The following is a 14,849-nucleotide window of genomic DNA, read 5'->3' on the forward strand; positions in this document are numbered from 1 at the left end:
CAACAACAAATGTTCAAGAGCAAGTTTCAGTGTCTCTTTCTGACACTCATTTTTTTTTTCCTTCTTTCCTGCCTTTTAATGACCATTTGGTTTATTTATTTATGATGTTCTTGATGTCATTCCACAAGTCCTCTGGTCTTTGGTCATTAGTACTGAATGCATCAAATCTGTTCTTGAGACGTTCTCTAAATTCAGGTGGTTGTGTACTAGCAAGTTGGTTCTAACGTATGTTGTTGTTGTTAATTGCCGTCGAGTCGGTTCTGACCCATAGCGACCCTGAACAGGTTTTCCAAGGGTGTAAATCTTTACGGGAGTAGAAAGCCTCATCTTTCTCCCGCGGAGCAGCTAGTAGTTTTGAACCGCTGACCTTAAGGTTCGCAGCCCGATTCGTAACCACTACGCTACCAGAGCTCCCATAGTGACCGTGTATAAGGTTTCCAAGGCTGCAAATCTTTATTGGAGCAGAAAGCCTTATCTTTCTTCCATCAAGTGACTAATGGATTTGAACTACTGGCCTTGCAGTTAGCAGCCTTATAAACCACTATGCTACCAGGGCTCCTTAATTTCAGGTAGGATACACTCAAAGTCATGCATTGGCACTTGTGGACCTGTTATAATTTTCTTCTACTTCAACCTGAACTTGCATATGAACAGTTGATGGTCTGTTCCACAGTTGTCCCATGGCTTTGTTTTGACTGATGATATTGGTCTTCTCCATCATCTTTTTCCACAGATTTAGTCAATTTTATTCCTGTGTATTCCAATTGGGAAGGTCCATGTGTATAGTTGTAATTTATGTTGTTGAAAAAAGAAATTTTCATGAATAAGTCACTTGTCTTGCTAAATTCTATCCTACAATCTTCAGCATAATTTCTATCATGAAGACCATATATTCCAAATATTGATTCTTCCTCTTAGTTTCCAACTTTCACATTCCAATCACCAGTAATTATCAGTACATCTTGATTACATGTTTGACCAATTTCTGAATGAAGAAGTTGGTAGAAATCTTCAATTTCATCATCCCATTGTACCTTGTTGTTGTTAAGTACTGTTGAGTCCGTACTGACTCATAGCGACCCTATGCACGACAGAATGAAACACTGCCTGGTCCTGCGCCAACCTCACAATCATTGCTATGTTTGAGCCCAGTGCTTCTGCCACTGTGCTAATCCGCCTAGTTACAGTTCTTCCTCTTTTTCTCCTACCCTCTACTTTACCAAACATGATATTCGTCTCCAGGGATTGGTCCCTTCTGAAAATATCTCTGAAATATGAGAGACGAAGTCTGGCCACACTGGCTTCCAAGGAGTATTCTGGCTATACTTTCTTCTAGCACAGATTGGTTTGTTCTTTTGGCAGTCCATGGTACTTTTAATTTTGTAATATTCTTCTCCAACACCATAACTCAAATGTATCAATTCTTCTATGGTCTTCCTTATTCACTGTTAAACTTTCACAAACATCTGAGGCTACTGAAAATACCATGGCTTGCATCAGCTGCACCTTAATCCTCAAACTGACATCTTTGCTCTCCAACACTTGAAAGAGGTCTTGTGCAGGCAGCAGATTTGCTTAATACCACACATCATTTGATTTCTTGTCTGCTGCTTCCATGAGTGTTGATGGTCAGTCCAAGTAAAATGAAGTCTTTGACAACTTCAATCTTTACTCCATTTATACTGATGTTATTTGTTGGTCCAATAGTGAGGATTTTTACAGATGCTAAAACAAAAATCTTGGAAAACTGAATAAAAACACATATTTTTTAAGCACGTACCACTTTATACCATTGTACTCTGTGTACTCTGACTTGATAGCTGAAGATCAGCATTTTTAAAAAAAAAAGAGAAAAAGAAGCCCAAGTTTATGTACAATAACGTATAAAATTCCTATCCCTTATCCACAGGAGCAGTAGAGGAAGAACTTTGTATTTTTTTTATATCTAAAAGAGAGAAATTGAGCTATGAATTTAGTCTAGAATATTACTAATATCTTGATGCATATTTGGTTGGTTTGGCTTCTCTCCTTTTACCTTAACCTGCCTTGAGATGCTGACCATAGGGGTGAGGACAATGCCATTCCATCCTCCAGGGGTGATCATTGAATTCTGGAATGGCAATGGGAACCTGGGTTGGACTGGTGGGGACCAATGGAGTTGGGTCCAGGCCATAAAAGAATGCTCAGATTTATTCTAGTCCTGGCTGATCATGAATTCGTTCAATTTCTAGAAGGTAAGATTTCTTACCTTGATGTTTTTGTTCCTTAAATTTCCAAGTATATAGGAGATGAGTATGGCTCAGATTATGGATTATTATTCATAAGGTAATATTTCTCCCTTCGTTTTCTGATAGGTATCAGAAACATTTAGAAACTGCTAAAAGCATTGGAATTAAAAAAGCTATTTCAGCGAACATTTCAATGGGCATTGCCTTCCTGTTAATATATGCATCATATGCACTGGCCTTCTGGTATGGATCTACTCTAGTTATATCAAGAGAATATACTATTGGAAATGCAATGACAGTAAGTAGTTTTCTTAATATTTATGAAGAAACTGAAAATGTTCTTTCTTTATCTACCCTTTCTTTTCTTTCATATCCCTCTTCTGCAAAGGATGAGCTATCATTTCAAGCTTCTGTGTTTTAATTTTTCTTCATCATGTGTACACAGCTGGCCTTCTGGAATATACAAGGAAAAATGATGAGAGGAAAAAGAAAACTGCATGTGATTAGACCAGTTGGGAAACACATATAATATATAAGAGGGGATAAAAATTGAATGGATTTATGAAGAATGAATATAAGTTAGAGTGATCCTTAATCTGCTGTTTAGTTTTATTATATTAAAAAATACCTTATTATTTTAGATGAGTCATTATATGTATGAATGCCAAATTTACATAATATAAAACATGAGCTATCTAAAATATAAGATGGTAACTTATTTTTCATGGTTGATGTTTGTTTTCTTTATCTTCATTTTCTGATAATAAAAATGGTATATACTCATAATACAAAGGATTAGAATAGAGGATTTAAAAAATAGAATTATTTATAATCTAATAATTGTACGTACCTACTGATAGTTTTTTTGGAGTCCTGGTGTGGTGCTGTGGGTTAATGCGCCATACTGCATGCAAAGCCATTTGAACTCTAAGGTTGGCAGTTCAGACTCATCAGCTGCACCTTCGAAACCCTATACAGGGTTGCTATGGGTCGGAACTGACTCAATGGCACTTCACAACAACAAATGATAGTTTTTAGTGTATATCCTCCAGATTATTTTCTATATATACACATAGGGGGGTTTTGTCATTGTTGCTTAAAAAACTGGCATCATATTACGCATACTTTAAATTTCTTTTATAAACTACCAATGTTTTATGACCATTTGACTATATCATTAAAAATCAGAGTAATCTGTAACTATTTAAATAGAAGTCTTTTGAAACCGTATCTACTTTCTTATTTTCCTAAACAGAAAATAGTGAACATAATTAAGGTCTTTATGAAAATAAATCCTTTAAAAATGCTGCAAAACATTTTATACAATTATATCTTCAACTTCATTGAGGTGCTGAGGACTGCTTTAACTCTAAATTGTGGAGTCTATTATCAGTATTTTAAGCATTTCAGTCTCCTCTTTGGCTGTCAGTTTGATGAATGTCTGTCTTTCTCTACTTACTTATTTGCTATTGAAGTTTTATGAAGGAAGGTGATTGAATCCTCATTTATAGTGTGTAGAAGTGACATCCACCCATAGGGCTGAGGGGACATCATGAAGGAATCCCAAACACATGCCTCTCTCCATAAAGGGCAGAAGCTCTCTAGCATTAACTTGATAACATCTATCAATTTTGGTGGAGACTTTTTTTTTTTTTTTTGCTTCTTTTCTAGTTCTTATGTATGTATATGAGTATTTTAGATAGTGGATATATATTTTACAGATGTTTGAGTTATGAGTATGTGAAATGTTATTGTTTGTCTTCTGAGAAATGTCAGTTATATGTAGATGTTTCACAAGATTCAGAGAGAAAGGAGTCATTTCTCTCAGTTTATCTTCTCTTCAGTTATGTTATGGTAAGAATCTGTATCCCCAAGGCAATATTCTGGACTTTTCTATGTCAATTTATTTTTCTAATAAAAAAAAAGGAAAGGCGAAATGCACTGAGTCTCATGTGAGCAAATAAGAATAATTGTGTGACGAAATTCCTAATCAGTCTATATAGTACTTAGATGTGATTTAGTGTTACATAATATATAAACTGTAACTTTTTTATATATGAAAAAAAGATAATCTAACAAAAAATGTATCTTTAAAATACTGGTTTTTTAAGAAGTTCCTTGGGACTGATATCTAGTAAAATTTCTGCCTTGTTTCAGCTTGAGCATTCTGTTTAATTTCATGTATAATTAGAAAAAATAATATAGAATTGAATAATAGGATAGATAGAAAATGTTTCTCTCTGATGACATTAGCTTCAAAGCCAAAGAAATATGTTTTCAAAAGTTTTTCTGAATCTGTACAAGAGCAGCAGCTAGTTTGGCAAACTAGGTTGGGAGGAAAGGAACAATGATCAAAATAAGGATATATATTTTTTGTGATAATTGTGTAATTAAATACTATATATTAGCTTGTAAATTTTGCTCTTTTGCAAAATTTTGTTTAAGAGAAAAAGTTGAAACTTGATAGTTTGCACAGTATATTTAAAGCAGACCATATTTTAAATAATGATGGATGCCAGAATGTTGATAGCTTTTCTTTGTGTTCTTTTGTTCAGGTCTTTTTTTCAATCCTGATTGGGGCTTTCAGTGTTGGCCAGGCTGCCCCATGTATTGATGCTTTTGCCAATGCTAGAGGAGCTGCATATGTGATCTTTGATGTTATTGATAATGTAAGTCACTTATTATTTTAATGTCAAAAGCCTTTGATGTTTGAATAATTAAATCTGGCTTTATATTTCATAGCATTTGAAATTCAATTATTGAAATTAAATAAATGACCTAATTAATTTATTGACTACACAAAGACTTTCGATTGTGTGGATCATGACAAACTATGGACAACATTGAGAAATATGAGTATTCCAGAACACTTAATTGTACTTCTGAGAAATCTGTACCTGGACTAAGAGGCAGTTGTTTGAACAGAGCATGGGAACACTGAATATTTTAAAATTGGGAAAGGTGTGCGACAGGGTTATGTTCTTTCACCATACTTGTTTCATTTGTATGCTGAGCAAATAATACGAGAAGCTGGGTTCTATGAAGAAAAACGTGGCATCAGGATTGGTGGAAGACTCATTAACAACCTGTGATACGCTGATGACACAACCTTGCTTGCTGAAAGTGAAGAGGACTTGAAACATATACTTATGAAGATCACAGAGCACAGCCTTCGATATGGATTACATCTCAATTTTAAGAAAACAAAAATCCTCACCACTGGACCAATAAACAGCTTTCTTATCAATGGAGAAAAGATTGAAGTTGTCAAGGACTTCATTCTTCTTGAATCAACTGTCAACACTTGCGGAAGCAGCGGTCAAGAGATCAGACAACGTATTGCATTGGGCAAATCTGCTGCACAGGAACTTTATAAAGTACTAAAGAGCAGAGATGTCAGCTTGAGGACTAAGGTGCGCCTGACCCAAGCCATGGTATTTTCAATAACCTCATATGGATGCGAAAGCCGAACAGTGAATAAGGAAGATCATAGAACAATTGATGCCTTTGAGTGGTGGTGTTGGAGGAGAATACTGAAAGTGCCGTGGACTGCCAAAAGAACCAATAAATCTGTTTTGGAAGAAGTACAACCAGAGTGTTCCTTGGAGACCAAGATGGCTAACCTTTGTCTCTCCTACTTTGGACACATTGTCCGGAGAGAACAGTCGCTGGAGAAGGATGTCATGCTGGGTAAGGTGGAGGGTCAGAGAAAAAGAGGAAGACCCCTAACAAGATGGATCAGCCAGGTGGCATCATTGATGGCGTCAAGTGTGGCAGCGGTAGTGAGGTTGGCCCAGGATCGGACATTGTTTCGTTCTGCTGTGCATGGGGTCGCTGTGAGTCGGTTCTGACTCGATGGCACCTGACAACAATTGTTGTTGTTAAGTGCAGTGGAATCGGTTCAGACCCCTAGCGACCCTGAACAGGGTTTCCGAGCAGAACAGGGTTACAGGAGCAGAAAGCCTCATCTTTCTCCTGCGGAGCAGCTGGTAGTTTTGAACAGCTGACCTTGCGGTTCACAGCCTGATTCGTAACCACTATGCTACCAGAGCTCCTTGACAACAACAATTAGTAGCAGATAAAATTAAATGCGTTGCCATGGATTGACCTGTGTCTCCCCAAACATGTGTCAACTTGGCTAGGTCATGATTCTCAATAGCTTTGCAGTTTGAATTACAAATTACATGTAATGATGCAATTTGGCAGCTATATGATGATACAGTCATCTCCCATGATGTCATTCTATGAGATAAGACAATGAGTTATAAGGAGATTAGGATGGGATTCAGTACTTTTATACAGGTCACAGTCCTGATCCAATGTAAGGGGAGTTTCCCTGAGGTGTGGCCAGCATCACCTTTTACAAGAGATTAATGGAAAGAGAAGCCAGCAGGAAAGGAAAGACCTAATTACCATCAAGAAAGAAGAGCTGGGAGGAGACTGCATCCTTTGGACTCAGAGTCCTTGCACTGAGAACCTCTTGGATATAGCAGAAGAGAGGTCCATGCCTCATGAAGATCAATTAGGAGATGGAGATTAGAGGGATGAGGATCTTTCTCCAGAGTTGACAGAGAGAGATAGACTTTCTTTGAATTTGGATTCATGGTCTCCTAAACTGTGTGAGAATAAGTTTCTTTGTTAAAGCCATCCCACTTGTGGTACTTAAGTTATAGCAGAACTAGATAACAGAAATCTTATTTCTAATTGTAACTGTAAGTTAAACTTTAATATGCTGATCAAATAATCTGAGAAGGCAGGTTTATATGAAGAAGAACTTGGCATCAGAGTTGGAGGAAGATCAGTTAGCAGCCTGCAATATGCAGATGATAGAACCAACCTTGCTGGCTGGAAGTGAAGAGGATTTTATGCACATCTTGATGAAGATCAAGATCATATCTCAACATAAAACAAAATTCCTAATAACTGGACAAAAAAGCAAAAAATATTGGAGTTACCGAGAATTTCATTTTAGTGGGATCTACTGTCAATGCTTATAGAAGCAGCAGTCAAAACATCAGGGCAAATCTGCTGCAAAAGATCTTTTAGTTTAAAATGTTAAAGGGTTAAAGAGCAAGATGTTGCATTAAGGACTAAGATGTGCTTGACCTAAGCCATAGTATTTTTACTAGCCTCATATGCATGTGAAATCTGGACAATGAATAAGGAATCTGGACAATGAATAAGGATAATTGATCCCTTTGAATTATTGTTGTTGTTGTTATGTGCCGTGGAGTCAGTTAGCGACCCTGCACAGGGTTTCCGAGGCTGTAAATCTTTACAGGAGCAGAAAGCCTCATCTTCCTCCCTTGGAGCCACTGGTGGGCTAAAACTGCGGACCTGTTGTTAGCGGTTCAGTGCTTATCAAATAGAACCACAATACTCCTCATGTTTTTGCTATTACAGGTTTATAAACATGCATTTCTAACCCTTTAGAAAATAGGAAAAGCCTATTTTCAAAAAAGGAATGTTTTCTTAAAACACACACATACACACAAACATATATATAAAATCTTCACCTTGGGTTCTGTGCTGTGTGAGGGAGATTGTGCCCTTCCCGGTGTAATTTTGGGAGTTGCTGAATCATATTCCTTAAAACTATAATCATTTGTTCTGTGATGGAATAGTCATTGAATTTTGTTTTATTTAGAATCCTAAAATTGACAGTTTTTCAGAAAGAGGACACAAACCAGACAACATCAAAGTGAATTTGGAGTTCAATGATGTTCATTTTTCCTATCCATCTCGAGCTAGTGTCAAGGTACTGTAAGTAATGTTTATAGGAATTCCTAACTCAGGTTGAAAAAGGTCTATATTATTTTGATATCTATGTGCTTTTTTCTTTTGGCATTATATTCCCTTATTTTATACTTTTTAAAATTTGAAATTGAATCAAATCACTCCATTTTGGGTCTTGGTTGTAAAGTGCGTTCCTTTTTCTCTCTTGCTCCTTGAAGATCTTGAAGGGCCTCAACCTGAAGATACAGAGCGGGCAGACGGTGGCCTTGGTTGGGAACAGTGGCTGTGGGAAAAGCACTACAGTCCAGCTGATACAGAGGCTCTATGACCCTGATGAGGGTACGGTAAGTGGGGAGAACCAAGTTCTCCAAAGTGGCAAGCTGAGGATAAACTTGCCCTTTAAAATTGGCCTTTTTAGCAACAAAATTGTATCTGAATTCAGCTTTGTAAAGGGGCTGTGGAATTGCTATGCATCTGGATAATGCATTCACACTGTTGAACTGGCTTAACCAATGTGTAGGATGATGAAAGTCACAGAAGCTAGACAACACTCCTCTGTTCCAAATATGTTTTTCATTACAAATCAAATCATGGGAAAATGTAGTCATCCAAGCCACTGAGAGGATTATTTTCAATGAGATTTTGTCAGAAATTCGTTGACATCATAGTAATCTGGGTCACAAAAAAATCTTGGGAGAGCTATTCATCAAACAGTGGAATTTTCTTGAACACTGGATTATCTAAAGGGGAAAGTGGGATAGCCTCTTAAGAAAGTTCTGGGTGAGTGGAATGTGGGATCCTAGCCAGAGAAGCAGCGACACCAGAGATGGAGGCAGAGGTGATGGCATGGAAAGATAGAGCAGCTAAGGACTCTAGATTTATGGAAAGAGAAAGATTGTGTGCTGGCAGCTAGGAAGCAGGCTTGCAGAATGTGCCCTTTGGTTGTCTAAATGATTATATATTTCTGAGTGCTTTGTCTACATAAAAATAATAATAAAAAGGAATAGGAGCAAATACTCTTAAATGATGATGCATGAAGGGGATTGTAATCATTACAATGAAGCAAAATGCGATAGGATGAGTGTAAAACTGATGTTCTCCCATATCAACTATCACTCAATTCACAATAAAAGTGTTAAAAGAAAGAAAGAAAGTTCTGGGAACATAGGTTACTGATCACAGAGACATATTTAAACATATTTTATTTAGAAGTAGACAGGTATAAACTGGAATCCTAGTAGCAATGCTTTTTGACATACCCTCATATTTCTGAGAATATTTCCTAAGAAGAGCATTCTTATATATAACTCCAGAAAATTATCAAAATGAGGAAATTTGACATTAATATAATACTAGTTCATAACTTGGAGTCCTGGTGTGGTGCTGGAGGATAAACACTGGACTGCAAGATCTGTTCACATTGAAAGGCCAGCAGTTCAAATTCATTAGCTGCTCCTCCAAAACCCTATACAGGGTTAATGTGAGTCAGAACTGACTTGAGGACACTTAACAACAACAACAACAAAAAGTCTATAATCTATATACAGATTTCTTCAGTTGTCCAAACTTTAGGATATTGCCTACCTGCATCAAAATGTATTATTCAACTGTTGTAAAAACAGAAGATTAGAAGGTAAAAAGTATAGTAAAGATATTAGAAGGCAATGCAATAGAACAGAGATTACACAAATGAATATAATCTTTTCTAGGGTACATGAATAAATTTATTTATTTTAATAAAATTAATGCAACTTTAGATTTTAATATATCTTTAACATCATATATGTGAACTAAACTTTACATTGGTTCAGATGTATAACTTTTAAGAACACAGTACTGAGGATTTAAAATAATCTTTTACTGTTATTTTATTATTATTTTGGCATGATACATATTTTTTTTAGGAAATATGCATAATAGCAGAAAGAAAAAGTCATCAGAAATTCTAAACTCAGTAAGAGTCACTTTTCACATTGTGATTCAGCAATTTTCTTACCGTTTGAATAACAATTAAAAAAAAATGCCTAATTCAATTTTTTTTTATATCTTAATTCAATTTTTTCTTATATCTCTCTCCAATGAAAATCAATAGAGCTACAATAAAAGAAAGCAATTAGTTGAAGCACACAACTTAAGATGTACGTGGTAAACATATTATATTAAATATTCTCCACTTTTACAATGAATTTTAAAGGACTCCAAGTGTCAAACATGTGGGAAATGCTGAGGTAAATTATGGTATAAGTGTTTGAGAATACTGAAAGTACTGCCAGAAGAACGAACAAACCTGTCATGGAAGAAGTCAAGTCAGAGTGCTCCTTAGAAGCAAGTATGGTGATATTTTGTCTCTCGTACTTTGGACATTTTTCTGGAGGAGGACATCATGCTTGGTGACATGTAGGGTCAGTGAAAAAGAGGAAGTCCCCTAACAAGATGGATTGACACAGTGGGCACAACAATGGTTTTCAAACGTAATAACTGTTGTGAGGGCAGTGTGTTGTTCTTTTGTGCATAGTGTCGCTAGGAGTCAGAACTGACTCGATGGCACCTAACAACAACTACAGGAAAACACCATAATGCCATCAAATGCTATGTAGGTTAGGTCCATTATTTTTTAAAATATGACATGCTGAAAATTAATAACCCAAATAGTTTATGGATAAATGTCCATTTAGGAAAAAAAAAAAAACTATACATATAACATTGTAAAAATCAGAAAAGTACATAATATCATCTTTTTAGTTTTGCAAATTGCTCTTTGCTTCCAGTTATCCTTTCTAACTTCAAGAAATTTAAGTATTAGCTAAAAAAAGGTTTTTTTGGACAAATTATGAGTACTGATGCTTTAGATATCAGATGGTTTGAAATGTTTAATAGGCTATATTTCTTTGTTTTAGATTAGCATTGATGGGCAGGATATTAGGACCTTTAATGTAAGATACCTGAGAGAAATCATTGGAGTGGTGAGTCAGGAGCCAGTGCTCTTTTCTACCACAATTGCTGAAAATATTCGCTATGGCCGTGAAAATGTAACCATGGATGAAATAAAGAAAGCTGTCAAAGAAGCCAATGCCTATGAATTTATCATGAAATTACCACAGGTAAAGGCTCTGATACTGTAGTCACTCGTGAAATTAGAATGTCACCTTTTAGGACGAAGTTCTTTCTTAAAAGATTAAGTTAATAATCTTTGAGATGAGAGGTTATTCAACTTTGCTAAGTGATGATGGGGTGCCATCAAATCAATTCTGATTCAGTGACCCTGTACAGGGTTTCCAAGGCTGAAATCCTTATGGGAGCAGAAAGCCTCAGCCTTCTCCCTAGGTAAATTCCTGGAATTATTCAGTCTGGGATGTAAGCTTGGTACGTGACTAATACAAAATTTTATTTAAACTACGTTATTAGCTTTTTCGTAATTCAACATGCATTTATTTTATTCTAATTTATGATATAATCACCAAAATAAAGCTGCATGTTGTCTTCATGAAATATTACAGACTCTATAGCTTTTTAAAATTTTAAATATTGCAAGAGTTCCTTTTGGGTTGTTTTTTTTTGGTAGAAATTTGATACCCTAGTTGGAGACAGAGGGGCCCAGCTGAGTGGTGGACAGAAACAGAGAATCGCCATTGCAAGAGCCCTGGTCCGTAACCCCAAGATCCTCCTGCTGGACGAGGCCACGTCAGCCTTGGACACTGAGAGCGAAGCTGAGGTACAGGCGGCTCTGGATAAGGTCAGTTGACCCTAAACACATGAAAGGCCAGCAAATTAAAATTTTATTGAAAATTCTTTCCATTGCTTTCCAGAGTCTGATTGCTAAACATAAACATGTGGACAAATCAAACTATTTTCTGAAGCTTTATTAATTTCTCCTCTCTGACATGTTACATTGTACAGAGGTGAATGGTCCAATAACTGGCTTGATTCGACCGTGGGGTAGTGAGTCCAGATCTAGGTGTCTTTAATTTCTTGGTGCTGCGACTACAGAAATACCACCAGTGAATGGCTTTAATGAAACAAAATTTATTTCCTTTCAGTTCAAGAGGTTAGAAGTCTGAATTCAGGGCACCAGTTCTAGGGAGCTTTGGGTAAATGTTTTTATTTATCTCTTTTCAGTTTCTGTTCCTTGTACCTTCTTGATCTTAATATGGTATGGCATATATTCCCCCTCACTCCTCTCTGTGCTTCCTTCTCTTTGCCTAATCTGTGTGTGTGTGTGCGTGTGTGTGTGTGTGTGTAGGCTGTTGTTAAGGGCCATTGAGTCGGTTCTGACTCACAGTGACCCTGTTCAAGGTTTCCAAGGAGTGGCTGGTGAACTTTAACTGCCAACCATGCTCTTAAAACCAAACTTTTAGTCCAGTGTATTAACCACAGTGCCACACCTTGTCCTTCATGTATGTGTGGGTGTGTATGTATGTATATATGTACATACATACACACACCCCCATATAGTTACATGGATACATAGATAGATAGTGAATGACTTAAAACACAGCCTACAATGACATGAAGTCCTGGTGTGACTCTGATAAGCACTCAGCAATAAAATCAGTTTGAACTTCAAGATGAGTGATTTAAACCTACCAACTGCTTCTCAAAAAGCCTATACATTGTTACTATGCATCAGAACCAACTCTACCAGCACTTAACAACAACAGCAACACTGATACGGCCTAGTTAATGTAACAAAGAAAATCCTGTTTCCAAATGGGATTACATCCACAGGTCTAGGGATTCATAACACTAATTATTATTAAATACAATTCAATCCATAACATCAGGTCTACTCAGTGAATCCTTTAGATTCACTTTCCTGGACATAGACTATAGCTTTGGGCAGAACCAATTTTGTTAAGGTATACAAAGAAAAACCTGGCTACCTGGCACTGGTCTACTTGAAATATAGTAAAAAATGATCCCACTATTGCATATCATCTTTATTCATGAATGGAGGCTTTTCAGGAAATAAAGTTCAATTTATGTGATTCCAAACTTGTCTAAGCATATAAATAAATAAATAACGTTTTAAGGGTACTGAGCTCATGTGTTTGGTTCAGCTGAAGTTTCATAGGAAGAATCTTATCACACTTTAGATGTCAGTATTATATTATCTGTAATAACAATACATTCCAAAGAGAGGTGACCCAACAGAGTGTGGAAATCCTCGAAAAATATCTTTGACATCCCATGCAAGTAAAGTTTTACTAAAGGTAATACAGAAACAGCTTCAATAGAAAACTTACAAAGGTACAAGCCAGATTCAGAAGAGGACGTCGAACGAAGGATATCGTTGCAGATGTTCAATGGATCTTGGTTGAAAACAGAGAATATCAGAAAGATGTTTACTTGTGCTTTATTGACTACACAAAGGCCTTCGATTTATGGATCATGACAAGTTATGGACAACATTGCAAAATATGAGTATTCCGGAACACTTAGTTGTGCTGATACACATAGACCAAGAGGCAGTTAGTTGTTCAAACAGAACATGGGAACACGGAATGGTTTAAAATTAGGAAAGGTGTGCAACAGGGTTATATTCTTTCACCATACTTATTCAGCCTTTTTACTGAGCAAATAATCTGAGAAGCTGGGTTATATGAAGAAAAACATGGCATCAGGATTGGAGGAAGACTCATTAAGAACCTGTGATATGCAGATGATATAACCTTGCTTTCTGAAAGTGAAGAGGACTTAAAATACTTACTGATGAAGATCAAAGACCATAGCCTTCAGTATAGATTGCATCTCAATGTAAAGAAAACAAAAATCCTTACCACAGGACCAATAAACAACATTCTTATCAATGGAGAAAAGATTGAAGTTGTCAAAGACTTGAGTTTTCTTGGATCAACAATCAACCATCAACACTCATGGAAGCAGCAGTGAAGAAATCAAACAACTAATGCAAATTTAAAAGATTTGCATTAGGCAAATCTGCTGCACAAGACCTTTTTTAAAGTGTTGAAGAGCAAAGATGTCAGCTTGAGGACTAAGGTGCGCCTGACTCAAGCCATGGTATTTTCAATAACCTCATATGGATGCAAAAGCTGGACAATGAATAAGGAAGACCATAGAAGAATTGATGCTTTTCAGTTATGGTGTTGGTGGAGAATATTGAAAGTACCATGGGTTGCCAAAAGAACCAACAGATCTGTGTTGGAAGAAATGCAGCCAGAGTGCTCCGTGGAGGCCAGGATGGTCAATCTTCATCTCTCATACTTCGGACATATTGTCAGGAGGGACCAGTCACTGGAGAAGGATATCAAGTTTGGTAAGGTTGAGAGTCAGAGAAAAAGAGGAAGACCCCCAGCGAGATGGATTGGTAAGTGGCAGCATCAGTGGACTCAAACATGGCAACAATTGTGAGGTTGGCCCAGTTCCAGGCAGTGTTTCATTCTGTGGTGCACAGGGTCACCATGAGTCCGTAACAACTTGATGGCACCTAACAACAATTAAAAAACAATCAGATGCCACCACATAAATGAATTATGACCACCTATAAATATATTTGATTTAAGAAATTGTGCAATTTTCCTAATAAATTCCATCCAAACTGCCTCTTCCAGTTTTAGAGACCAACTATATGAACCTAATTTTCTCAGGAAAATTTATACCAGAATCCTAAGTAAATACAAATGTCTCTGTGCTGTAAACTAGTTAATTGATGCTTCCTGGTATGGTATATTAGAATAATATTTTTATTTGTTTTATATAATAATGATTAGTGATACGATGATAATTGTTCCCTTACAAATTATTACACTAAATAATATTGTTTCATATACATTACAAGGAGCTCTGGTAGCGTAGTGGTTACGAATCGGGCTGCGAACCTTAAGGTCAGCGGTTCGAAACTACCAGCCGCTCCGCGGGAGAAAGATG

At 36.6% G+C, this 14,849-nt stretch overlaps 1 protein-coding gene across 3 annotated transcripts in view; it reads left to right on the forward strand.

The window, feature by feature from the left end:
* The window catches only part of ABCB4 (ATP-binding cassette, sub-family B (MDR/TAP), member 4), a 90,580-nt gene that overhangs the window by 27,010 nt on the left and 48,721 nt on the right, over positions 1-14,849 (forward strand). For all 3 annotated transcript variants that reach the window (XM_006834326.1, XM_006834327.1, XM_006834328.1), the window contains exons 9-14: positions 2,355-2,526; positions 4,784-4,897; positions 7,876-7,986; positions 8,183-8,308; positions 10,862-11,065; positions 11,527-11,697. In XM_006834326.1, the coding sequence (XP_006834389.1) occupies positions 2,355-2,526; positions 4,784-4,897; positions 7,876-7,986; positions 8,183-8,308; positions 10,862-11,065; positions 11,527-11,697 (898 nt within the window). The remainder of the gene's footprint in view (positions 1-2,354; positions 2,527-4,783; positions 4,898-7,875; positions 7,987-8,182; positions 8,309-10,861; positions 11,066-11,526; positions 11,698-14,849) is intronic.

Source organism: Chrysochloris asiatica, unplaced genomic scaffold (genome assembly GCF_000296735.1).
Source record: "Chrysochloris asiatica unplaced genomic scaffold, ChrAsi1.0 scaffold00010, whole genome shotgun sequence".
Taxonomy (NCBI): domain Eukaryota; kingdom Metazoa; phylum Chordata; class Mammalia; order Afrosoricida; family Chrysochloridae; genus Chrysochloris; species Chrysochloris asiatica.